This window comes from Notamacropus eugenii, chromosome 2 (assembly GCF_028372415.1).
Source record: "Notamacropus eugenii isolate mMacEug1 chromosome 2, mMacEug1.pri_v2, whole genome shotgun sequence".
NCBI classification, from domain to species: Eukaryota; Metazoa; Chordata; class Mammalia; order Diprotodontia; family Macropodidae; genus Notamacropus; species Notamacropus eugenii.
Window position 1 is genome coordinate 15,322,663 of NC_092873.1, and position 22,205 is coordinate 15,344,867.

At 48.9% G+C, this 22,205-nt stretch overlaps 1 protein-coding gene across 7 annotated transcripts in view; it reads left to right on the forward strand.

Moving 5' to 3' along the window:
* LOC140522101 (inner centromere protein-like) overlaps positions 1 to 22,205 on the forward strand; it is a 576,743-nt gene that overhangs the window by 126,204 nt on the left and 428,334 nt on the right. For 3 of the 7 annotated variants that reach the window (XM_072637145.1, XM_072637142.1, XM_072637144.1), the window contains 5 exons: positions 286 to 406; positions 492 to 626; positions 4,129 to 4,262; positions 4,365 to 4,461; positions 4,557 to 4,673. In XM_072637145.1, coding sequence (XP_072493246.1) covers positions 286 to 406; positions 492 to 626; positions 4,129 to 4,262; positions 4,365 to 4,461; positions 4,557 to 4,673 — 604 coding nt within the window. Of the gene's footprint in view, positions 1 to 285; positions 407 to 491; positions 627 to 4,128; positions 4,263 to 4,364; positions 4,462 to 4,556; positions 4,674 to 5,363; positions 5,510 to 8,614; positions 8,679 to 8,867; positions 9,003 to 10,311; positions 10,503 to 10,536; positions 10,742 to 11,886; positions 12,365 to 22,205 lie in introns of those variants that run through there. The other 4 variants (XM_072637146.1, XM_072637147.1, XM_072637148.1 and 1 more) reach the window with 4 other exon arrangements.

The window sequence follows — 22,205 nt, forward strand, 5'->3', positions numbered from 1 at the left end:
TGTGTGTGTGATTCTCATCCTGGCTGTTGGCATCTGGTGTTCCTGTAAGATTGTGCGTTCTCTGAGGGCAGGTGGGGACTTGACCTTTGTCCCTCCCCAGGCCAAGATAGAGCCCTCCAGGAGGGAGTGCCTAGGCCTGTGATTATTAAAGTGTGCCAGGTCTAGGATGTGGAGGGAGGAGGAAGGCTGAGACTCCACCTGTCAGGGCCTGGCTGCTTGGGCTGTGGCAGGGGGCTGCTGTCATCTGTCCCAGGGCACCCATGGGTGCTGATTCTGCCCCCACAGGCGGAGGTGGAGCTACAAGCAAGCTGTCAGTAAGGCGGCTGAGAAATGGCACCACATGGACGATGAGGCTCTCACTCCTCCTTGCACCAAGACAGCCTTACCCGTCTGCCCCGGCCGCAAGGTAAGGCAGGTGAGGCACACTCCCCATCCTGGCTGCTGCTAGGCTGGCGCCATGCCCACGCCTTCCTCCTTATCTCCCTGGGCAGGTGGTGCAGCCCGTACGAATGTTCCTACAGACAGTGCGAAAGAAGCAGATGCTCGTGACGCTGACCTCCGCCAGCCGCCCCAGTGTCATGAAGTCGTTCATGAAAAGCAACACTGTCCACCATCTGGATGCCGAGGTCAGCACCGGGGCCAGGGGTAGCCACCAGAGGAACTTCTCTGCTTGGCCTGTGCCTGGGACTTCCACGGGACAGCTGGGAGTGCAGTTTTGCGTTGGTGACCTTCTCAGAGAACTGGGGTCCAAATAGTCCAAGCAGTGCCTGTACGTGAGCCAGAGGTTTGGTTTGAGTGTAGAGAGGATGCAGGTTTAACCCTGGCACTCTAGGTCCTGACTAAGAGCTGAGGCTCAATTGAACGTTCCATGTGGGTTGTATACAGAATCGTCTTAGGAGATGAGTTTTCTTCAGTGGTGTGTCAGCCCCATAGTGTGCATGAGCATCAAGGGAAACTCAGATTACTCTGCTTAGCTTGCCCGAGGTTTTAGAGGAAATGGCTGGGTCAGAGGTTGGGCAGGCAGGCAGCCCCCCTGCCCTGGAGCAGCCTGGAGGACTGGCTTCAAGGGCAGGGCTGCCCAAGGCCTCTGGCTGTGTGCCTGGCAGGGGTGTGTGAGGCAGCGAGAAGACTTAATGCCAGGTTTTCCTCCTTTTCTCCTTTCACAGGGCACTTTTGTCCTGAGTAATCCACCCACCTATCATATTAGTAGTATAGCCACCCATCCCCACCCTCCCTTCTGGACCACTACTTCCTGAAGTGCTAGAATGCCTTGTTTTACACGTGAACTTTGTGAGTGTGTCAGCAGAGTAACTCCCTGGGGAAGGGAGCCCCAGGAGGTCGAGTCGCTGGTTCAGGGTCACCCAGCAAGTCCTTGCAGGGCTTGTCCCGGGTTGCTGGCCCAGCACAGATGGCCCAACACGGGCATTCCCTTTGCACTGTGGGCAGCCACGACCCAGCGCCTGACCCTCCTGGATCCTGAGGCCTCAGTCCTGGGCTCTTGCCAGCAAAGAAACAAATGGCCCCCTGGTCTACCTTGCCCCTGATTTTCCCCCATACCCTGGCTCGATGGTAGGCGATGATGCTCCCCTCTTTAGAATGCTAGTATTGACCTTTTCAGCTCCTGTTAGTGATTAAAACTATGTTTTCAAAGTCTCATTCCTAATTCCCAGAGTCTCTGAGAGATCCTTCTTAAGGAGCTTGTACCTGTCCTTTGAGTTTGGTCTAAGGAGCACACCACTGTTGGGGCTGGTTCCTGCTCCCAGGGGCATTCCACAAACTTTCTGGTCAGTTGATTTTAAAGTTGTGGAAATGACTTGCCTTTTGGAATTGAACTGGGGGTAGAGCCATGAGACAGACCTTGAGTGATGAAGGAGAAGGGAACCTGAGTCTTGGACAGAGAAAGGCCCATCACCATCATCAGCCTGTGGGAATCAGGAAAGGAGCCTGGCGGAGCAGGGCAGCTGCATCTGTAACTTTGTGCTGAAGATTGCACAGTCTCGCCTACTTCACTGTGCCCAGCTAGGGGTACTGCCCCCAGGATCCCCACATCCTAAGGGCAGGAGTTTTCTGTAAGGGGTCTGGGGGTTATTTGGGAGAGTTCTCCCACTTACCTAAATCTGGGTTCCTGGGGTGAGATTCTTCCTGGCCTTCTTGGCTACTTCTTAAGAGTTCAGGGCCATGCCCAAGGTCCAGGCCAAGCAGCTGATTCTGTCTTGGAATATTCGCATGCTTCCTCCAAGGGGAGCAGCCTTTTCCATTTATGTTCTAGAGACCAGAAAGAGCCCAGCAGGTGATTAGTACTCAAGGAGACCATATTTTCCTCCTTCTGGGAATGAGGAGTTCCTTACCTTGAAGCCTTGGGGAACGGGGTAGCATTTCTGGCCAGAGTTGTGGTGTCCTGGCTCTCCTCTGAGGAGAGCTTTGTCCCACAATGACCTACTGAACTTGGGAGTCATGGCATTCCAGGGAAGGCAGTTCATCCCAAAATCTCTGTTTAGGGAGGGATCAGAGTGTTGTTACCTTCAAGAGATTGTGGACTCCCAGGCAGGTCACGGGATCTGCAGTGCTCTGGGCCCTTGCTTTAGCTGGTGAAGAAATGTCGATAGAGAGTGGTGGAGGGAGGTACCAAGCTGGGAATTCTCACGAGACTTGGCTGCTCCCCAAAGCACCCAAGTTTGTCAGTTAAACGTTCTTCAGGAGCTGCTGCTTAAAGCATTTCTGGGCCGAATCTTTTCAGAAAGGACTTTGGTTTCATCCATTTGAAGGACTTTTGTCTATTCGATTTGATGAACATTGGCTGACACCTGAATTTTTGAACCAAGCAAACGCAGTTGTATCAGTCATCCTGAAAATGCTGTCTCCCACTATTCTCTCCATTGTCATGCTTCCCACTCTCCCACTTCTTAGTCCACGCTGAGCCAGCTGCACGAATCGGGAGATTTTGCCTCTGGTTGACGGCAGAAAGGGCAGTGCGAGGAGGGAGCTGGAACTCAGTGGGGATTGATCCCTTGGGTAGCGTCTGTGTGGTGAGCTTCGGAAGTTATGTCAACCCTCGTTCTGTGAGAGGGAGGTGTACCGTCCACAGCATCCTGATGGGGTCATCTGTCTAGCCTTTACTGGAACACCTCAGAGCAGCAGGGAGCTCACTAGTTCACAAGGCATGGCCTGTGTCTATGGCTGCCAGCATGATGCTTGAGTGCAGTGGACCTCAAATCCCTGTACATTGGGTCGAGTTAGAAGGCTCCATTCTGCTGTCCCGTTGGTTTCCTGCAGATTTTGACCCCTTCTGGGTGTGCATTCTGAGGCTGGGCAGAGTAGAGCTAGTCACTGTCCTCCTCCGTTCTCCTTTTTCTTCAGTCCCCATGTGATGGATTTCTGAAGCCTGACTCAGTCTTTCCCCTGGAGGGGTATCTAGATCTGGCAGGCCAAGAAGACCCTCGAGGTTCTCTCCCAGCACACTGGGTCCAAGGCTTCTTTCCGGACAGGTGGCCAAGGGGTGTGCGAGGTGTTCTTGTGGGGGCTGCACTCTCCTCGAGCTGGTGGGCTCAGGTATCCTGGGGTCCAATAGTGTCGATCATTTGGCTGTACCTCACAGTTTTTGATGGGTGTGAAGCCCAGCTCACAGTGTCTTGTACGTGAGGTCTTGGATCAGCCCCTTGCCTCTTTCGATCAGTGAGGCCCTGATGTTGACTATCAAGAGGAGCCAGGACAGCCTCCGAGCCTTGGTTTCTATACTGCCTCCATGGAAGGCAAGGACAATGAGCCCATTTGACAGATGATGAATTTTGGATCTCAGAGAGGGGAAGCAGTGGTGTACAGCCACCTGGCCAGTTAGTGGCTGACCAAGCCCTGGGAGGCCACACTGGCAGGACACCAGCCACCCCCTATGCCCTCAGCTTCCCTTCCTTTGACTCATTGATGTCAAGAACAGTTGTTCGAGCATGTGGAGAGAAGAGACAGCTGCCTTCAGAGCCTGGTTCAGGTCCTGTCTGTGACACAGCCCTTCTCATGCTCTCTGCATATCGAATGGGGGGAAGGTGGGCCTTCCAGGGAAAGGGGGTGGGGAGAAGAGAGTCTGGGCATTCTGACCTCTTCTGGCCCCTGGCGGTCTCCCCATCTGCCTCACAGCTGCGATGCCCTTCCTGTCCTCAGGAGAAGGAACTGCAGCAGCTGGAAAACCTGAAAAAGAAGGAGGAGGCTGAGCTCCTAAGAAAGCAGAAGGTGGAGGAAGACCAACACCAGCGCTTGGAGGAGATGAAGATGTGAGTGAGCACCTTCTGGAGGCATGGGCGGGCGGTATGGTGGGGAGGACTGAGGGGGCTTGCCAAGCCCAAGAATGGGTCCATTGCTCCTTGTTCCCCCAGGAAACGGGAAGAGCACCTGTGGAAGGCCCTGAAGGCCCGCAAGCAGGCAGAACAGCTGGAGGTAGAGAAGAAGAAACGCACTGAGCAGAAGTTGGAGGTCAGAGGCAGCCCCAGAGCCTGGGCCCCTGGCAAGATGCTGGGTGGGACAGGGCAGGGTCTTGACCCCTGACCTCCTGGCTCGGGGTCTCTCAGGCAAAGCAGAAGCCGCTGGCTAAGAAGGCCAGCAAGAAAACTGCCAGGAAGCTGGAGGAGGCTGAGATGATGCTGAAGCAGGAGGAAGAAGCCTGGAGGCAGAAGAGACTCCAGCAGGTGAGTGCAGATGGGCCCCCATGGAGGAAGGAGTGGAGCTGGCCAGCCTCTGGTCCTTCGGCCCCACTTACTTGGGGGCAGCCAACTGTGTGCCCCTGTGTGCTGAGCCTCGAGGCAAGAGGACCTTAGTTCAGATCCAGCTGTGCCACCTTGGTTAGCTCCTTTAACTGTTGCCTGCCTCAGTTTCCTCTTCTGCAAAGTTATATTTGCCTTGTAGAAGTGTTGGTAAGGACCTGAGGAGATAAGCCAAGCCAAACACAACTGAAATGTGATCTTCATCATTCTTGTTGTCAGGGCGCAGCCCCACAACAGAGAGGAACCTAAGAGAGAAAGACTGGGGACAGTTGTTCACCGTCCATTCTGGGATACCTGATGCCCCTCACTGCCTGGTGTGTTATTGGGGCGAGGAGGAGGACTGTGCCAGGTGCAGAATATTCATTCTGCAGTCAGTCAGAAGCATGGGCCCAATCTGGAGCCAGCATGGATGGTTCTTGTACAACCATTGATTTTAGAGCTGAGGGGGTCTTAAAGACTGTTGAGAGCAGCGGGGATACTGAGGGCGAGCTAGAGCAGCCTGATTCGTGCCCGCACCAGTCCTCCTCCTGCTCAGTGAGTTGTCTGTGCTCGGAAGCCCATGTGGCCCGTCCCTCCCCACCTCCCTGACGGGATCCCTCTCCTTTCCACCTGCAGCAGGAGGAGGAGCGGGAGCAGAAGCGGCAGAGGAAGGTGGCAGAAGCCCTAAGAAACGCGGTGCAGCAGAGGCAGCGGGAGAGGCAGCTGGCGCTGGAGAGGGAGATGCAGAGGAAGAGGGAGGAGGAGAGGCTGCAGGCTGAGTGGTGAGGGCCTGTCTGCCCCCTGAGCAGCTGTGCCTCCCCTGCCTCTCTGTTCATGTCTGTGTGTGTGTGCGCGTCTGTGGATGTTTCTGTGTGTGCGTGTGGGTGCAGAAGTGTGGCCGTGTGTGCGTGTGTGTGACTGTGTGCATGAGTGTGGGTTCCTGTGTGTGATTATATGGGTGCATGTGTGTGTACATGTGTTTGACTGTGTGTGCTTCTGTGCGACTCTATGTGTGACTGTATGTGTGCATGAATCTGTGCCTGTCTGTGCATGAATGTTTGCGTGTTTATGACTGGTCGTCTGAGATTTTGTGTGTGTGCATGTCACTGTGTGCCTGTGTGAATGTGTTTGGTTGTGTCTTCATATTTGTGTAACTGTGTGTTCTTGTGTGCGTGGCTGTTTCTGGGTGTGAGATTGTGTGTGCGTGTGAAAGAGGAGACTGTGTGTGATTGAAATGTGTGTGAAATTCTGTGAGTCTGTGAGAGATTGTGTGTGTGCGACTATGTGCGACTGAGTGTGAGAGATTGTATTCGTGTGTGTGTGTGTGTGTATGTGAGAGAGAGAGAGAGAGAGAGAGAGAGAGAGAGAGACAGAGAGAGACAGAGAGAGACAGAGAGAGAGAGAGAGGATGTGAATGTGAGTGAGCTCCCTGCAGATACCCGACATCTGTGAGAAGGCCTCTTGGGCAGGGAGGTGCGTGGGGTTACTCCAGGCCACATGCTGGCTCCATTATTTGCTTTCAACGGGGCATTGAGAATGTCCCTTGCCCTCTCCAAGACTCAGTTTCTTTTCCTAAAACGTGTGGGTGCTACATGGGCCCTGTCGGGAGACTCACAGGGTCGTGCTGAACTCTCCTCGTACTTCCTGACCACCTTGGGAGCCTGAGATCATGTTGGCCATGGAGAGGATGGATTTTCACATTGGGGAGCTTGGGATCATGGAGCATGATTCCCCAGACACATCCTGCTTTTCTTCTTTGTCCTTTGCCCTTCTGGGACTAGCTGTTCTCCTTCCTTTGGATGGGCCATGTCTCTTTAGTTCTTAGAACATGAGCAAGCTCTTTATCCCTCGCACTCAACCCAGAGCAGATGCTAAGTCAAGGTCTTTTTCCTTCCTTGGGGTGACTGTCCCGCTGTGTGGGACAATCCTCTTCACTTCTGTCCAATATCACAACAATTTTGAGAGGTGTGTATTTGCAGGGATCATCCCCATTTTGCAGATGAGGAAACTGAGACTTTGACGATTTGAGACACAAGTTGAATTTGTTGGAAGCAGATTTGAGCACGAGCAACGGTTTGTTTTTAATTCTGTATTTTAAAAATAGCTATTATTAATGTCTTTGACAGGCGTTGTCTGCTCTCCCCCAGTTTCCGTCCTGTGACACGGGAGGTGGGCTGCCCTGACCGCAGGTGGGCAGCACTGTGCCCTCCACCTCCCTACCGCAAATGGGCTGAGGTGCAGGAACAAGAGGGGCTGGGGCGGCTGTTCAGTCCATCTCCCCTTCCATATGATTCTTGGCTCACACTCTTCTGTCCTCATGCCTGCTCTTCTCCTTGGACTTTTCTCGGTACCAGAGCTTGATTTCTTGCTGCATACTAGTATTCTGTTACACCCATAGGCCAGTGTGATCAGCCCCTCCCCAGTTGGTGTGTTCCTTCTTTGGTAGAGATGCTTCCTCCACGCTGGTGGGGTTCCAGCTCTGCCCAGGTAGCTGTGGCTTCTCAGTGTGGCTGAGAGACCTTCTATATCCTCAGGTAGCATACCAGGGCCTGGGAATTTAAAGAATGACAAGCAACCCAGCTTACCAGAGAAATCGGCAGACCTTTTCTATGTTTTCATCTCTTTGCTGTCCTAGTTGCAGCCTTTGACGCTTTCAGGACAGTGCACTTACTTGGACACTCCAGCCCCATGCAATATCAGCTTGTTTTCCGGGGTGGTCTGAGGCAGCCCTGCTCGTATTTCACCTCTGTCCTGGTCCTTCGTGGAATTTTACGGATCACTCTGTATTTCCGTCTGCTGCCTTTCCACTTCCTGCGGGCATCAAGTGTTGACCTTTACAATGAGACTTCTGTAGGACAATGATGGTCTGGCACTGAATCTTCTGTGTCCTTTGCACTTTTTCTGAGTTACTAGTCTACTTAAGTGAGAATTGCCCCAACTGTGTGCCATCTCTTCTCGTTCCAACTTTTGTGACTGGGCGCTAGTCTTGGCCTTCCCTGTAACAGTGGCGCTGCTGGCAGAGGCATCCCCAGGCCCGTCACACACCTCAGTAGACAACCACTTGTTTCTTGCCTTTCCCGCTTTCTCTTGACTCCCGTGTTGGAATTTCAAAGTTTTTCCTCAGCTCTGAGCTTTTCATCAGGGTGTTGGAAAGTGCTCTATTCTGCTCAAGACCCCTTTTGTTCCTCTGCAGCATAATTATACTCAGTTTTTGAGCGAATCTCTTGACCGATCCTTTGACTCACTAAGGAGGCCCTGTAGCATTCTGGGATCTGATGGCAGCTACAAATCCTTTTAACGTTTTGGACCATGACAGGTGGACATTTCATTTGAAACGTATGGCTCTGTCTCCACGGATGCAGCAGTTTCTGCATCAGGTTCCCTGCTGTGATGACATTACTGGTCCAGATATGAAATCACATCCTGATACTTACATGTATGGTTTTGCGTCTCCTATATTCATCATTCCATTTGTTTTCCAAGCACTTGACTCAGAGGCCTATGGTGGGTGTCTGTTTTAGTGGGAGGCAGTACTGATTCCCAGCTCCTGCATCAGTGTTTGGGAATGTTCTTGGATTAAAGTGGAACAGAAAAGAGAGTTCAATTGCTTGAGCATTTCTTGAGTGCCTACTATGTACAAGACACTGTGTCTCAGTTCTCTGGGGGTACAAAGACAGAAACAAAGCAGGCCCTGCCATCTGGGACCTTAGGCTTTCCTGACTTTCCTCCTGATACTCTTTCCCCTGTCCCATTGTCATGAGTAGGTGAAGAGTAGTTAAGACCTGGACAAAGTGGCAGGAGGGGCCCCAGGGAGGGATTTGAGTCAGGACCAACCCTCTGGCCCCCTTCCTGCTGGTGACTGCTGAGGAAGGACTCTTGGTTTTCAGGGAGCGAGCTCTGCAGCTCCACAAGGAGAGATTACTGAAGGAACTGGAAGAGGAGCAGAAGAGGGTGAGGCACTGGGCAGGACCTGGGGTGGGCCTTGGTCTTAGCTACAGCCCCAGCCCTTACCTCCTCCTCCAATGGTCCCTTCAGAGGCTGCTGCCCCTGGGCTCTTTGGGTTTTCCTGGAACAGGGCAGGGATGAGGGGCAGCACCTTGGGCAGTTGTCTGGGCTGACGCAATGCTGTTGTGGCCCCAGGAGCAAGATCAGCGCCAAGAGCAGGAGCCAAAGAAGCTGCAGAAGGAGCAGGAGAAGAAGGCCAAGGAGGCCAAGGTGGTGGCAGCCGCTGCTGGAGCCCCTGACAGATGGTTGGATGTGACCACGCACGTGCAGGTGAGGCCCCTTCTGCATCTCACTGCCCAGAAACGTAGAAAGGCAGGCTCCTAGGGGGCTGTTAGGCCACTAGCCAGGTCCACGCTCGGTCTTCTTCCAGTGCTCAGGATAAGAGGTCCCTTGGCCTCCGCTTCAAGATCTCTCAAGACCAGGGAGCCCATCAATTGATCAGCCAGCCCATTGCATTTTGGGAGAGTTCTGAATGTCAGGATGTGCCCAGGGGACCTCCCCACTTTGGCCCTGGTTCTATCCTCTGTTGTCTCAGCCAGGTGCCCACCACACGTGGACGTGAGGAGACAAATTAAGTCTCCTCTTGTCCTGGCTCAGCAGTCCCACGTCCTTTGGCATTGGATTGCCCTTTTCTGCAGACTGTCTGGTTTTCATTATTGTACGATGGGGTGTAGCCTGGGCCTCAGAGGGAGCAGAGGCTAGAGGCACCAGGGCCACCTCCTTGTTTTTGGAAGCCCTGCCCACCTGCCTCTCCCTGTCTTTCTGGGATGCTGTGTCACTGCTGACCTACCCTGAACTTCCTGTCCCCTGAACGTCCTGGGGCCTTTTCACATGACCTTATGACTCTCCACACTTCGCCCTTGCAAATTTGGATTGTCTGAAACCACATTTTGACATTGACACGAATGCCTATTTAATTCCATCTTCTCAACGCTGAACTAGGGCTCAGTGGGCTGGCACCGCCAGCATTGTGCAGCGTAGCCCAAGGCTGTATCTGAGAGCAGTGGGGGCTAAGGACCAAACAGGACACCACGTTGGGGTTCAGCCTGCAGCATGCACCATTTCCTGTGTGAACTCTTCACTTTCTAGCACCCAGAGTTCTCTTTTGCCACGTGGGGCAGTGGGATGACCTCAATGACCCCACAAGGTCCCACTTAGTTCAAACTCTGAACCTCCTCCACATTCTGTGACCTCTACAGAGGAGAAGGGAAAGAAAGCCTTGGGAGAACTCTCCAAGGGGAGCCCAGTGTGGGGACCCCTTGGCCGCCTGTCAGCCCAAAGCTTAACCAAACTCTGCAGGCTTGCCTCAGCTCTGTCTGCCAGCAGTTTCCTGATGTTTGGCTTTTTTCGGTCAGCAGAGGGTCAAGTCCAAGAGGGCCTGGCCCTCAGGAGTGTTATCTAGGGTTTAGCTACACACATCGAAATGAGGCCATCTCCATCGGCCTTCCCCATTGCTCTCAGTGATCAGGTCCTTGGTCTATAAGGAGTTGAAGATGCCCCACAAACCCTGTGGGGTCAGTGCACACCTTCCCAGAAAAGAAGTCTTTGGACCCTGCCAGACCCAAGATTTCCTCCACAGAAACAGGGATTTCTTTCTGTGTTCACATCCTTTCCTCTGAGACTCCCAGCTGGAAGCTGAGTGTGACTTATCCACATTGGACACATCAAGAAACGGATCCACATAGAGGTGGAGACATAATGAGAGTGTTCTTCCTGGCCTGTGGCCACTCAGGACCTCAGTCTCTTCATCAGTCAGATGGGGTGGGGGTGGGTTTGCACTGAATCATCTCTCAGCTTCTTTCAGCTCTGGCAGCCCAAGGGGCCAGGAAGAGATAAAGAGGTCTCCTTTCATCTTCAGACTCCGGTTGGCAACTCTTCTGAAATGACCCCCCAGGGCCCGAAGGGGAGCCTCAAGATCATCCCAGACAGTGATGGAATGGATCTGTGTAGTGATGACTCCACAGATGATGAGTTCCAGCCCGGCAGGCCCATTCCTGCTTGGGCCACTGGTAAGTGAAGACCGTCTCCCTGAATGACAAATGACACCCCTCATGAGATTGGAGTGAGGTGTACTAAGGGGAGCAATGTTTAAAAGGCTAGAAATGTAGGCTGATAGCAAGTTGTAAAGCTTGGCCTTTCAATGTCAGTGGAAACTTCCATTTGATCTGGAGGCTAAGCAGGGGAGGGATGTGGTCCGTCCTGCTGGGCTTTGGAAAAATTCCCTTGTAGCCGTGTAGAGGATGGGTGGGGGAGATCCACAGGGAGGGCAGTGTGCAGGTGAAGTCACGGAGGGCTGTGTGAACTGCTGTGGTGGGCGAGGCAGCATCTATAACTGGGTCAGATTCAGTTCAGATAGTGTAAGGTTTGGTTGGCCCTCGATGGGCCATGTGCGAGGAAAAAGAGTGAGGAGTCTGGGGTAATGCTGAGATTGTGAGCCAGGTGGGCAGTGCTCTCCACGAAAAGGTGGAGGTGTCCGTTAGGGGAGAGAATTCTGCATGTCAGATATAGAGAACTGGAGGTGCCTGTGAGACATCCTTTTTAAAAGAGCCAGCTGGCAGTGGATGATTTGGGGCTGACACTCAGGAGAGAGCAGAAGGCTATATGGATGCATAGCTCTGGGAGTGATCCACTTCACCAGAGGAAACAGTAGAGAGAGAAAGCAGAATGGGGCCCAAGAAGGATCCTTGATCCAGAGGGCTGATGAGAAGTCAATTAGGAAAGAGGAGAAGCAGGCGAGGGGCAGGTGGCCCGGGATCCATCAGCTGCAGAGATAAGATTGCTCCCTTTGGCACTGAAGAGGTTATTGGGGACAGTTGTATGTGAAGGGGGTGCTGAACATCTGACATGTGAAAGGAGTTCAGTGGAGGGAGGGAAGGCCAGGAGGAGACATGCTGCAAGGTGGGCTCTTAGGAGGTTCCTTCAGGAAGAAGAGAGGAAGGGATGGGATTGAGGTGTCTGGAGAGAAAGGGAATTTACTGAGAGCCTGGGGCCTGAGGTCAGGGGAGGGAGGTTCTCAGATGCAAGGGCTGGCGTTACAAGGGGTGAGGAGAAGGGAATATTTGGAACAACCTTGATGAGGAGAGTCATTAGGACTTGGGTGGCATCTGTTTGTGAGACCCCTGCTCTGATGTGACCCCTGACTCTCCTGCCCCAGGGTTCCAGCTCAGGCAGGCCACCATCTATCAGTACTACGTCCCTCCTGACATTGACCAGATCTTTGGCACCATCCTCAGTCCGGACCTCGAGGACATATTCCAAAAGAGTAAACCACGTTATCACACTCGCACCAGCTCTGCCCTCTGGGATTCCCCACCACTTGCCAGAGTCCCGGAGTTTGAGGGAACTGTCGTATGACCTGCAGACGCCTTGAGATGGGAGCAGGGAGGCCCCTCTTGGCCATCCTGTGCAGTCACAGCCGGACCTCACTGAGACTCCCAAAAGCTGTGGGTGAGCTCGAGGGACAATGGTGCTCACAGCGCCCACATGGTCAAGCCAGCAGTCCCTCACCTGTACATAAGTGCTAGCTTGCTAGGTAGCTAGTTCGAAGCTGATGTCAGACTCCAGTGTTACAAGGTTAGGTTAAGAAAAGGTTAGATGATAAGGTTAGGTTAATAAATAAAAATTTTCTGGCATATGATGTGGCATTGTTCCTTTTAGGAAGGTCTTGGTACTTGATCAAGAAACTCTGCAGCGTGACCTGGGCTGGGAGGAGTGGCAATGGTCGGTTTCAGGTGGCCGAGTTCAGCAGGGACCTGGGCTTGGCACTGGGGTGAAACAGCTGACCCTCAGCAGCAGTCAAGGAGCAAGAGAAGGTTCTGAGATGCCTTTGTGCCCTGACAGCCTGGCTTCCAAGGATCTGTCCAGCTCTGCCTTTTCCTGGCCCTCCTGTCCCAGTCATTGTCTCCTTCCTGGCTGGAACCTTCTACATCCTGGGTTCTCTGGTTGCTCCAGTGCTGATATTTTACCTCCTCTGCTGCCCTGCTCCTCAGCCTGGACATTTCATGTCCCATGCTGTCTGGTATCCCCAGCCCGGACATTCCTGTACTGTGTTCTCTGGTGCCACCCTGCCGGTTGGGGCTGGATGTGTTGAAGAGACCTAGAATCGGGGCAGGTGTGCAGTCAGGGTGCAGTGGGAAATGTTCAGAAATTCTTTTCTCTTTAAGAGTGTGGCCCAAATGGGAGCCCATCTGGGGGTTGCAGCATCTTAACTCTGAAATGCACGCCTGCTCAGGGAGGATGATTAAGGCTCATACCACTAATAGTTATAACAATGACATGTCTCTCTAAGGCTGATAGAGCACCTTGCAAAGGTCATTTCATTCTATCCCTCACAACCCTGGTAACTCGGTGCTGTGATCCTCACTTTTCAGCTGGGGAAATCAAGGCAGGCAGCAGCTCCTTGACTCGCCCTGCACTCCATGCACCTGGTACATGATTGGAAACTGGGGTCTTCCTGACTTCGAGCCCAGGCTCTCTTCATCTTGCTGCAGACATTCACTAGTAGAGTGACCCTGCGCAAGTCGCTTCGCCCAGCTTGCCTCTGTTTCCTCACCTGGAAAATAAGCTGGAGGAGGCTGTGGCAAATCTGCTCCCATATACGTGCAAGGAGAACCGCCAATGGGATTACAGAATTGGACAAGACTGAACGTACTTTAGGCTGATGATGAAGTGCTTTGTGGCTTACAGCAGGCTTCACCTGCATCCTTGACAAGAACCACAACTACTTAAGAATGAGAAAAATGAGGCCCAGACTCCCCTCCCTGCTTCAAGGAGCAGACTCGGTGCTGGTGCTTGGACCCAGCCTCTGACCTCACTGCTGGGTTTTCAGCACAATACCATGCTTACATCGCCTCTCATGTGGGCCCCAAACTCCCGTGGATGTGGCAGGGAAGGGAAGAGGCCAGACATACACCTGCAATTTTTGTCTCCCCTTTGATTTCTCCTGAGGGGGTTATTTTTTTTTTTCAAAATCAGAATCAATCTGAATGAAACTATTTATTTCCAAGTAGTGTTTAAAAGGTCTTGGGTGTTTCCCCAGTTAATCACCCTCCATTCCTCCCCAGAGCATACCTGCTCCCACCACATCAGTGTTTCAGAGGTAACCTGGACCAGAGCTGGTGGGGAACCCGAAGCTGAATTTCAATGTCTCCATGGGGATGAAACTGGCTGTGTGACCCTGTCAAGTCACTTAAGCTGAGCCTCAACTCTTGCATCTCTAAAATGGGCATCAGAATGTGTCATAAAGTGGTTGTGAGAATCCAATGAGCTCATGGTGGTAAAGTGTCAGACATATTGCTGCTTGGTCGTTGAACAATTCATTTCACTTCTTGGCCTCTGTTTCCCCATATGTAAAAGGAGGGGGCTCCATCAGACGACCTTTGAAGCCTCTTCTAGCTCTGCAACTGTGATCCCATATAAATTCTTTTAAAAGTAGTTATTAATGACTTACAATTTTCTTTTTCTGGAAATAGTAGTTTACCTTTTTCAACTGCATGTAAATATTCCTTTGTTGATAATAAGGTTTTGAATTCCACATTTGTTTATCAGTCACTTTATCCTCCCCTCCCCCCTCCACAAGAGGCCAAGCACTTTCCTATAAGTTATGCAGACTCCACGATGAAAACATGTCTGCATTAGTCATGTTATGAAAGAAGAAACATAAGAAAAGGGCAAAGTCATACTCCCAAAAAATAGCATGCTTTGATCTCCATTCTGACCCGCTAGTTCTTGCTCTGCACATGGGCACCATTTTCCATCTTGAGTCTCTTGCAACTGTCTTAGATACTTGCCTTGCTGAGAAGAGCTATGTCTATCATAGTTGTTCATTGTACGCTGCAGCTGCTCTGTGTACAGAGTTCTGGTTCTGCGGACTTCACTCAGCCTCAGTTTCTGTAAGTTCAGCTTTTTCTGAAGTCTGCCTGCTCATCATTTCTTAGAAGATATATTTTTATAGCACAACTTATTCAGCCATTGCCCAAGAGATGGGCATCCCCTCAGTCTCCAGTTCTTGGCCACCACAAAAAGTGCTGCTCTACATATTCTTGTCCATGTGGGTCCTTTACTATTTTTTATGATTTCTATGATACAGACCTAGTAGTGGTATTGCTGGATCAAGAGGTATACACAGTTTCGTAGCCTTTGAACACAGTTCTAAATTGTTCTCCACCATGGTGGGATTGGTTCAAAATTCCACCAATAACGCATTACTGTTCTAATTTTCCCACACCTCTAACATCATTTTCCTTTTCTGTCATGTTACACATGACAATCTGATGGGTGTGAGATGGTACTTCAGACTTGTTTGCATTTGTATTTGTCTAATCAATAGTGATTTAGAGCACTTTGACATATGACTATAGTTAGCTTTTAATGATTCAATCTGAAAATTACCTGTTGAATTGCTTTGACCATTTATTAATTGGGGAATAACTTCTATTCTTAGAAATTGGACTCACTTCTCTGCATATTTGAGAAATGAGGCCTTTAACAGAAACACTGGCTTTGAAAATTGTGTCCAGTCTTTCTGCTTTCCTTCTTCTACCCTTGGTTGCATTGGTTTTGTCTGAGCAAAAACCTTTTAATTTCATATACCCACAATGATTCATTTTGCATTTTATCATTCTCTCTTTCTCTTGATTGGTCACAAAGTCTTCCCTTCTTTGTAGATCTGACAGGTGAACTATTCCACGCTCTCTTCATTTGCTTATGGCATCAACCTTTATGTCTAAATCATGTACCCATTTTGAACTTCTCTTTGTATGCAGTGTAAGGTATTGGTGTATGCCTAGTTTCTGCCATATTTTTCTCCCTTTTTCCCAGCAGGTTTTAGGAAATCATGAGTTCTTATCCCAGAAGCTGGACTCTTTGGACCACTGAATTCTTTCTTCAAGGCCCAAGTCATGCCTCACTATATCTGGTAACGCTTCCCTGACTCCCCAGCTAAAAAAGTGGAACACTTTTTTGGATTATGGAGACCTCCTCTGTTCCCATCCCATCCTTGCGCACGGTTCCCCACTCCTCTTGTTCAGTCATGCCCAACTCTCTGGGAATCCATTTGGGCTTTCCTAGGCAGGTACTGGAGAAGGGAAATCGAGAGCTATTGCTCACCCAAAGGCCTAACACTGGGTGTTGGCTGGTGAGAAGACCTGCTTCATTGTTCGAGACGCTGGACCCCTGAAGTGGTCAACTAAGTGAGGACTAGACATGTGCAGAAATGGAGCCTGGGCTCAGCCTACATCTAACAGTTGGGTCTTACAGGGGTGAAAGTGTAGTCCAGAAGTACATGATGCAAATATTTGTTTTGTCAAGTTATACAGATTATGAAATGTGAAAGCCAGAGTGGTGATAAAATGTGGAATGTGGAATATAAGGGCTGGGAGGGATCTTTTTTAAGAAATAATTCTGAAAAATGGTTTTTCTTCTATATTTATAATCTTCCCTTCCATTCATCCCCCCAGTACCAAACAAAGGAAAAGAAAAATTCTCTCCCCATAAACATGCACGGTGAAACAAAACAAATCCTCAGTCTTTTTTTTTTTTTATATTTTTTTATTTTTTTAATGTTTAACAATCACTGCCATACAATTGCGATTTTATCCCTCCCCACCCACCCCCACTACCTCCCTCCCTCCCCACGACCGCATACAATTCTGTATAGATTCTACATAAACTTTCCTATTGAGTATATTTTCACTATAGTCATGCTATGTAGTCAGACTAAGATAAATGAAAGAATCCGTATAACAAATCAGAACATGATACACAAACAGATACACATACACAAACATGATCTGCTACATTATGTGAGTGACTTCCATATTTCTCTCTCTGAGTGTGGAAGGCATTTTGCCTTGAGGTCCACCATTGGGATTTTTTTTTTTCAGAAGTTGTTGTGTTATTACAAAAATCTAAGTCTACCAGAAAAAACTCTCACACACTGTGGTTGTTGCTGTGCATAAAGTTCTCCTGGTTCTGCTCCTTTCACTCAGCATCAGGTCATATATGTCCTTCCAGGCCTCTCTGAAGTCTTCTTGTTCATCATTTCTTATGGCACAATAGTACTCCATTACATTCATATACCATAATTTATTCAGCCATTCCCCAATTGATGGACATCCCCCTGACTTCCAGTTTTTGGCAACTACATAGAGTGCTGCTATAAATATTTTTGTACATGTGGGACCCTTTCCCATTTTTATGATCTCTTGGGGATATAGTCCTAGTAGCGATATTGCTGGGTCAAAGGGTATGCACATTTTTGTAGCCCTTTGGGCATAGTTCCAAATTGCTCTCCAGAATGGTTGGATGCGCTCACAGCTCCACCAACAATGAATTAGTGTTCCAACTCTCCCACATCCTCTCCAGCATTTATCATTTTCTTGTTCTGTCATGTTTGCCAATCTTATAGGTGTGATGTGGTACCTCAGAGTTGTTTTGATTTGCATCTCTCTAACCAATAGTGATTTAGAGCATTTTTTCATATGATTATAGATAGCTTTGATTTCTTCCTCTGAAAATTGCCTGTTCATATCCTTTGACCATTTATCAATTGGGGAATGACTTGTATGATTATACATTTGGGTCAGTTCTCTATATATTCTAGAAATGAGGCCTTTATCCCCGAGCTTAGCTGTAAAAATTATACATCCTTCTTGGCACTGGGAGTTCATCAGCCTCTCGTCAAAGTGAGATGGCGGTGTCCTTTTGAGTTTTCTGGACTCACAATTTTCCCCTGCTTGCTTCGACATCTGGACGTTGGTTTTCCCTACAATGTGTTCCCTATACAAACTGTTCTGGTTCTGCTCACTTTGCTCTCTGTGTGTTTATTGAGGTCTTTCCAGGATCCTCTGAAACTGGCCATTTAGTCATTTCTCAGGACACAATATTCCATCACACTAATACAGCACAATTTGTCCAGCCGCTCCCCAGTAGGAGAGTAGCCCCTTAGATTCCATCTTCAAGCTACCATGAAAAGAGATGCTTTAAGTATCTTGGGATATAGCAATCTTTATCCTCTTCCTTTAATCTCCTGACCTTGGGGTACGTCTTGAATACTGGTCCAGCTATTGGGAAGAATTTTAAAAACCAAAAGGTCAAACCTGGGATGGAGTAACCTTGTAATAGGGAAGATAGGATGTCAGAGCAGGACCTTAGCGGAAATGGTTTAAAGAATGTCAAGTTAGTGGACTAGTCAACAAGCTTGATTAAGCAGCTACTTAGTGCCAGACACTGTGCTGGGGATAGGAGGAGAGGCAAAAGACATTCCCTGCCCTGAAGGATCTCCCCGTCTGGTGGGGACCATGACCAATGTCAACCCTCCACAACCATGCCAAGGTAATCAGTAATATCCACACACCTTGTTGGGCTCATCACTTACTGTAACCTGGGTGACCTTGGGCAGGGTACGACACACCAAAGTGGTTCAGAACATCGAATGTCAGAGCTGAGAAGGACTGTGAAGAAACTGAGACCTACAGAGATTTGGGCCAAAATTCCCCAGCTAAGACCTTGATTTCTGGCCTCGCTAATTCTGAGGCCAGAGTTTTTTCCACTTGGCCTGAGAAGCAGAGACGTCCTTCCTCCAAGAACCAGAAACCAAGACTCATGTTCTCTTTGATTATAGATGGAAGGGAATTCCAGAAACCAAGACTCATGTCCTCTTTGATTATAGATGGAAGGGAATTCAAGAGAATTCAAATACAAATCCAGCTAAGCCAAAGTGAGGAAAGCAATTCAATATGCTAAGATTCATAGGGTTCTGACACACACACACACACACACACATGCACACATGCACACACATGCTCACATGTGCATGCACACACATGAGTGTATACCTTGATTTAAGCCTCTCCCTATTAGTGAAAAACTGTGTTTTGGAACTTATTCCCAGCCTAGTGCTCATCTAGATGCCAACATTCGTTTTCAAAGTCACTCATTATTTCTCTTTTCCTTTGACAATCTATGTTTCTTTGGTCTTGAGGGGACCCTGATTCGATAGTGTTTCTATTAAATTTTCAATATTCATCTCAACAAAATCTTGACTACCATATTTTCTCCCCCTCTCTCCCCACCCCCCCACAACTCCAAGCATTCTGATTACCCCTACCACCAATCTACCCTCCCTTCTAACATCTCTCCACTTCCCTTAAATGTATCTTCTCTTTTGTCCTGTAGAGCAAGATAAATTTCTATACCCCATTACTGGTATTTCTTATTTCCCAGTTGTGTCCAAGAACAATATTCAACATTTTCTCCTTAAACTTTCGGTTCCAACTTCTCTTCCTTCCTCCCTCCCTACCCATCACCACTCAGAAGGCAAGGAATTGAATATACGCTATACATGTGTAGTTTGGGAAACGACCTCCATAATGTGATTGTGTGTGCGTGTGTCTGTGCGTGTGTGTGTGTATTCATCCTTCATTGCCAAAGAACCGCATGCCATCAGAGAAATGATGACATGACTTGCACTTGACTTTGTTTTGAGTGAGGGAGGGCTGCGCAGGTCACCAGCCTCACTTCTCCTCCAGAGCTATCTGAATGCAGGGACCAGATATTCATCAGGATACGTGGAGATGACCCAGCACGAGGCAATTGGGGTTACGTGACTTACCCAAGGTCACACAGCTAGTGAGTGTGATGCGTCTGAGGTGAAATTTGAACTCACTTCCTCCTGACTCCTTCACTGGTGCTCTATTCTCTAGCTGCCCCTCTTCCATAATAGTCATGTTATGGAACACTAACTCGATTTCCCTCCATCCTATCCTGCCTCCCATGTCTTCTATTCTCTCTTTTGACCTTGTTCCTCCCCAAGTGTTTACTTCTAATTACTCCCTCCACCCATTTCCCTTCCCTTCCATCATCCTCCCATCCTGCTTATCCCCTTCTCCCCTAATTTTCTATGTGGTAAAATAGGATTTTATACCAAATTGAGCATGCATTTATTCCTTCCTTGAGCCAAATGTGATGAGAGCAAGCTTCACTTTTCCCCTCTCACCTCCTCACTTTTCCCCTCCATTGAAAAGGCTTTTCTTGCCTCTTTTATGAGAGATAATTTGCCCCATTCCATTTCTCCCTTTCTCCTTCCTGTATATTTCTCTCCCACTCCTTAATTTTACTTTTTTTAGATATGACCTCTTCCTCTTGAACTCACCCTGAGTTCTGTGTGTGTGTGTGTGTGTGTGTGTGTGTGTCTGTGTAATCCATCCAAGTACCCAGATGCTGAGAAAAGTTTCAAGATTTACAAATATTGTCTTTCCATGTAGGAATGTGAAACGTTCAACTTTAGTAAGGCCCCTATGATTTCTCTTTCCTGTTTATCTTTTCATGCTTCCCCTGGTTCTTGTATTTGAAAGTCAAATTTTCTTTTCAGCAAGAGAAATTGAAAGTCCTCTACTTCACTGAAAGACCATTTCCCCCCTAAGGTATTATACTCAGCTTTGCTGGGTAGATGATTCTTGGGTTTAATCCTAGTTGCTTTGACTTCTGGAATATCCTTTCCACGCCCTTCACTCCCTTAACATAGAAAATGGTAGCCCGTGTTATGCTGATGATATTTCCACAGTACTTGAATTGTTTCTTTCTACTTGCCTGCAATATTTTCTCCTTGACCTGCAAACTCTGAATTTAGGCTACAGTGTTCCTAGGAGCTTCTCTTTATCCATCTCTTTCATGACGTGATCCTTAGATTCTTTCCATATGTATTTTGCCCTCTGCTTCTAGAGTGTCGGTTCAGTTTTCCTGGATAATGTCATGAAAAAGGATGTCTAGACTCTTTCTTTGACCATGGCTTTCAGGTAGTCCAATAATTTTTAAATTGCCTCTCCCCGATTTATGTTCCAGGTCACTTGTTTTTCCAATGAAATATTTCACATGGTCTTCTACATTTTCATTGTTTTGGTTTTGTTTTGCGATTTCTTGGCCTCTCATAAAGTCAAGAGCTTCCAACTCTTCCACTCTAATTTTCAAGAATTATTTTTTCAGTGAGCTTTTGAACGTTCTTTTCAATCTTTCTAATTCTGTGTTGTTGAAGCATTCTTCTCCTCATTGTGTTTCTGAAACTCCTTTGCCAATTGAGTTACCCCGTTTTAAAAGATGCTATTTTTTTCAGTATTTTGTGTCTCTTTTAGCAAGCTGTTGACTCACTTCTCATGATTTTCTTGCATCTCTATCATTTCTCTTCCCATTTTTTTCTCCACCTCTCTTACTTGATTTTCAAAATCCTTTCTGAGCTCTTCTATGGCCTGAGACCATTGAATATTTATTCTGGATGTTTGGGATGCAGAAGCCTTGACTTTTATGTCTTTCCCTGCTGGTAGGCATTGTTATTCCTCATGCAAACAGATAGGAGAAGATATCTGTTCTCCAGGGATGTCACCTTATAAAAACCCATTTTTCTTCCCTTTGTGAGCCATTTTCCCAATCAGATACTTGACTTTTGGGTTCTTTGTCAAGAGTAGGGTGCACTCTGGGTCCCTGTAAGATCTCAGTTCCTCCAAGGTGGCACAAGCAAGCCTGAGCACTGGTCTGGGATCAAGCAGAAAACTTTTGTGTCCAGAATGTGTGAGTGGTAGAATTTCCTCTCCACAAACACCTCACCTGCAGTTCCACTATGCCAGCAGTGGGGGCTGAGTTTCAGATCAGATCCTCAATTCCCCCAAGGAGCTTGAGGTGGGGGCAGGATCCCACTCAGGCCTGAGGTTCAGATCAACTGCTCAGTACCCCCAGAGACTTTCCAATGCGTTGAGGGCCAGGGTGGAGTGTTGTTGACAAGATCAGGAAAGACCTTTGGGGAAACTGTTCTTTGAGACAGTGCTCATTATCATCTGGAATGGCTTTCCATGCCCCCCAGAAGTAGCTGTCTCCTTGAGACAAACATGGGAATCACAGAAAACAAGGGATATGTAAAATAGATGTCCTCTAGGCTAACAATCTTTAAAGACTGTTAGACTGGCCTAATCCCTGGCACTGGAGATGAGCAGAATGTCACGTAGGCTTGCCGTTTCTGTCTATAAATACCTTAACCCTCAGATCAATGAACGGAATTTGTCTATCTTTTCCCACCTCCTGTGTCTCTTTTCTTCACCACATCACCAAGCCGTGTAGGTATGTGGGTGGTCTGCTACAACGAGTTCTCCTGCAACAGATGCCAGCTGCTGCCTGCCGTGAGCGCCGCAGGCTGTGGGCCCTGCTGCCACAGCCTGGAGTCAGAGCTGTGAAGGGACCCTGCTCCATTCTCAGCCAGCTGAAAAAGCCCTCTCACTGACCTTTGGCACCTGGGGGTTGAGGGATTTGGGCTGTCCCTGGGGATTGTGCCTTCAAGGCCTGCTCCAGCCCTGGTCCAGTGGCCAAGACTGGGCTGTGCTCTGCTCTGATTCTGGTGAGACAGAACTTTCCCATAGGCCTTGCAGGTCACCCTGGGCTGGAAGTCTCCTCGACTCCATCGTTCTGTGGTTTCTGCTGCTCTAGAATTCG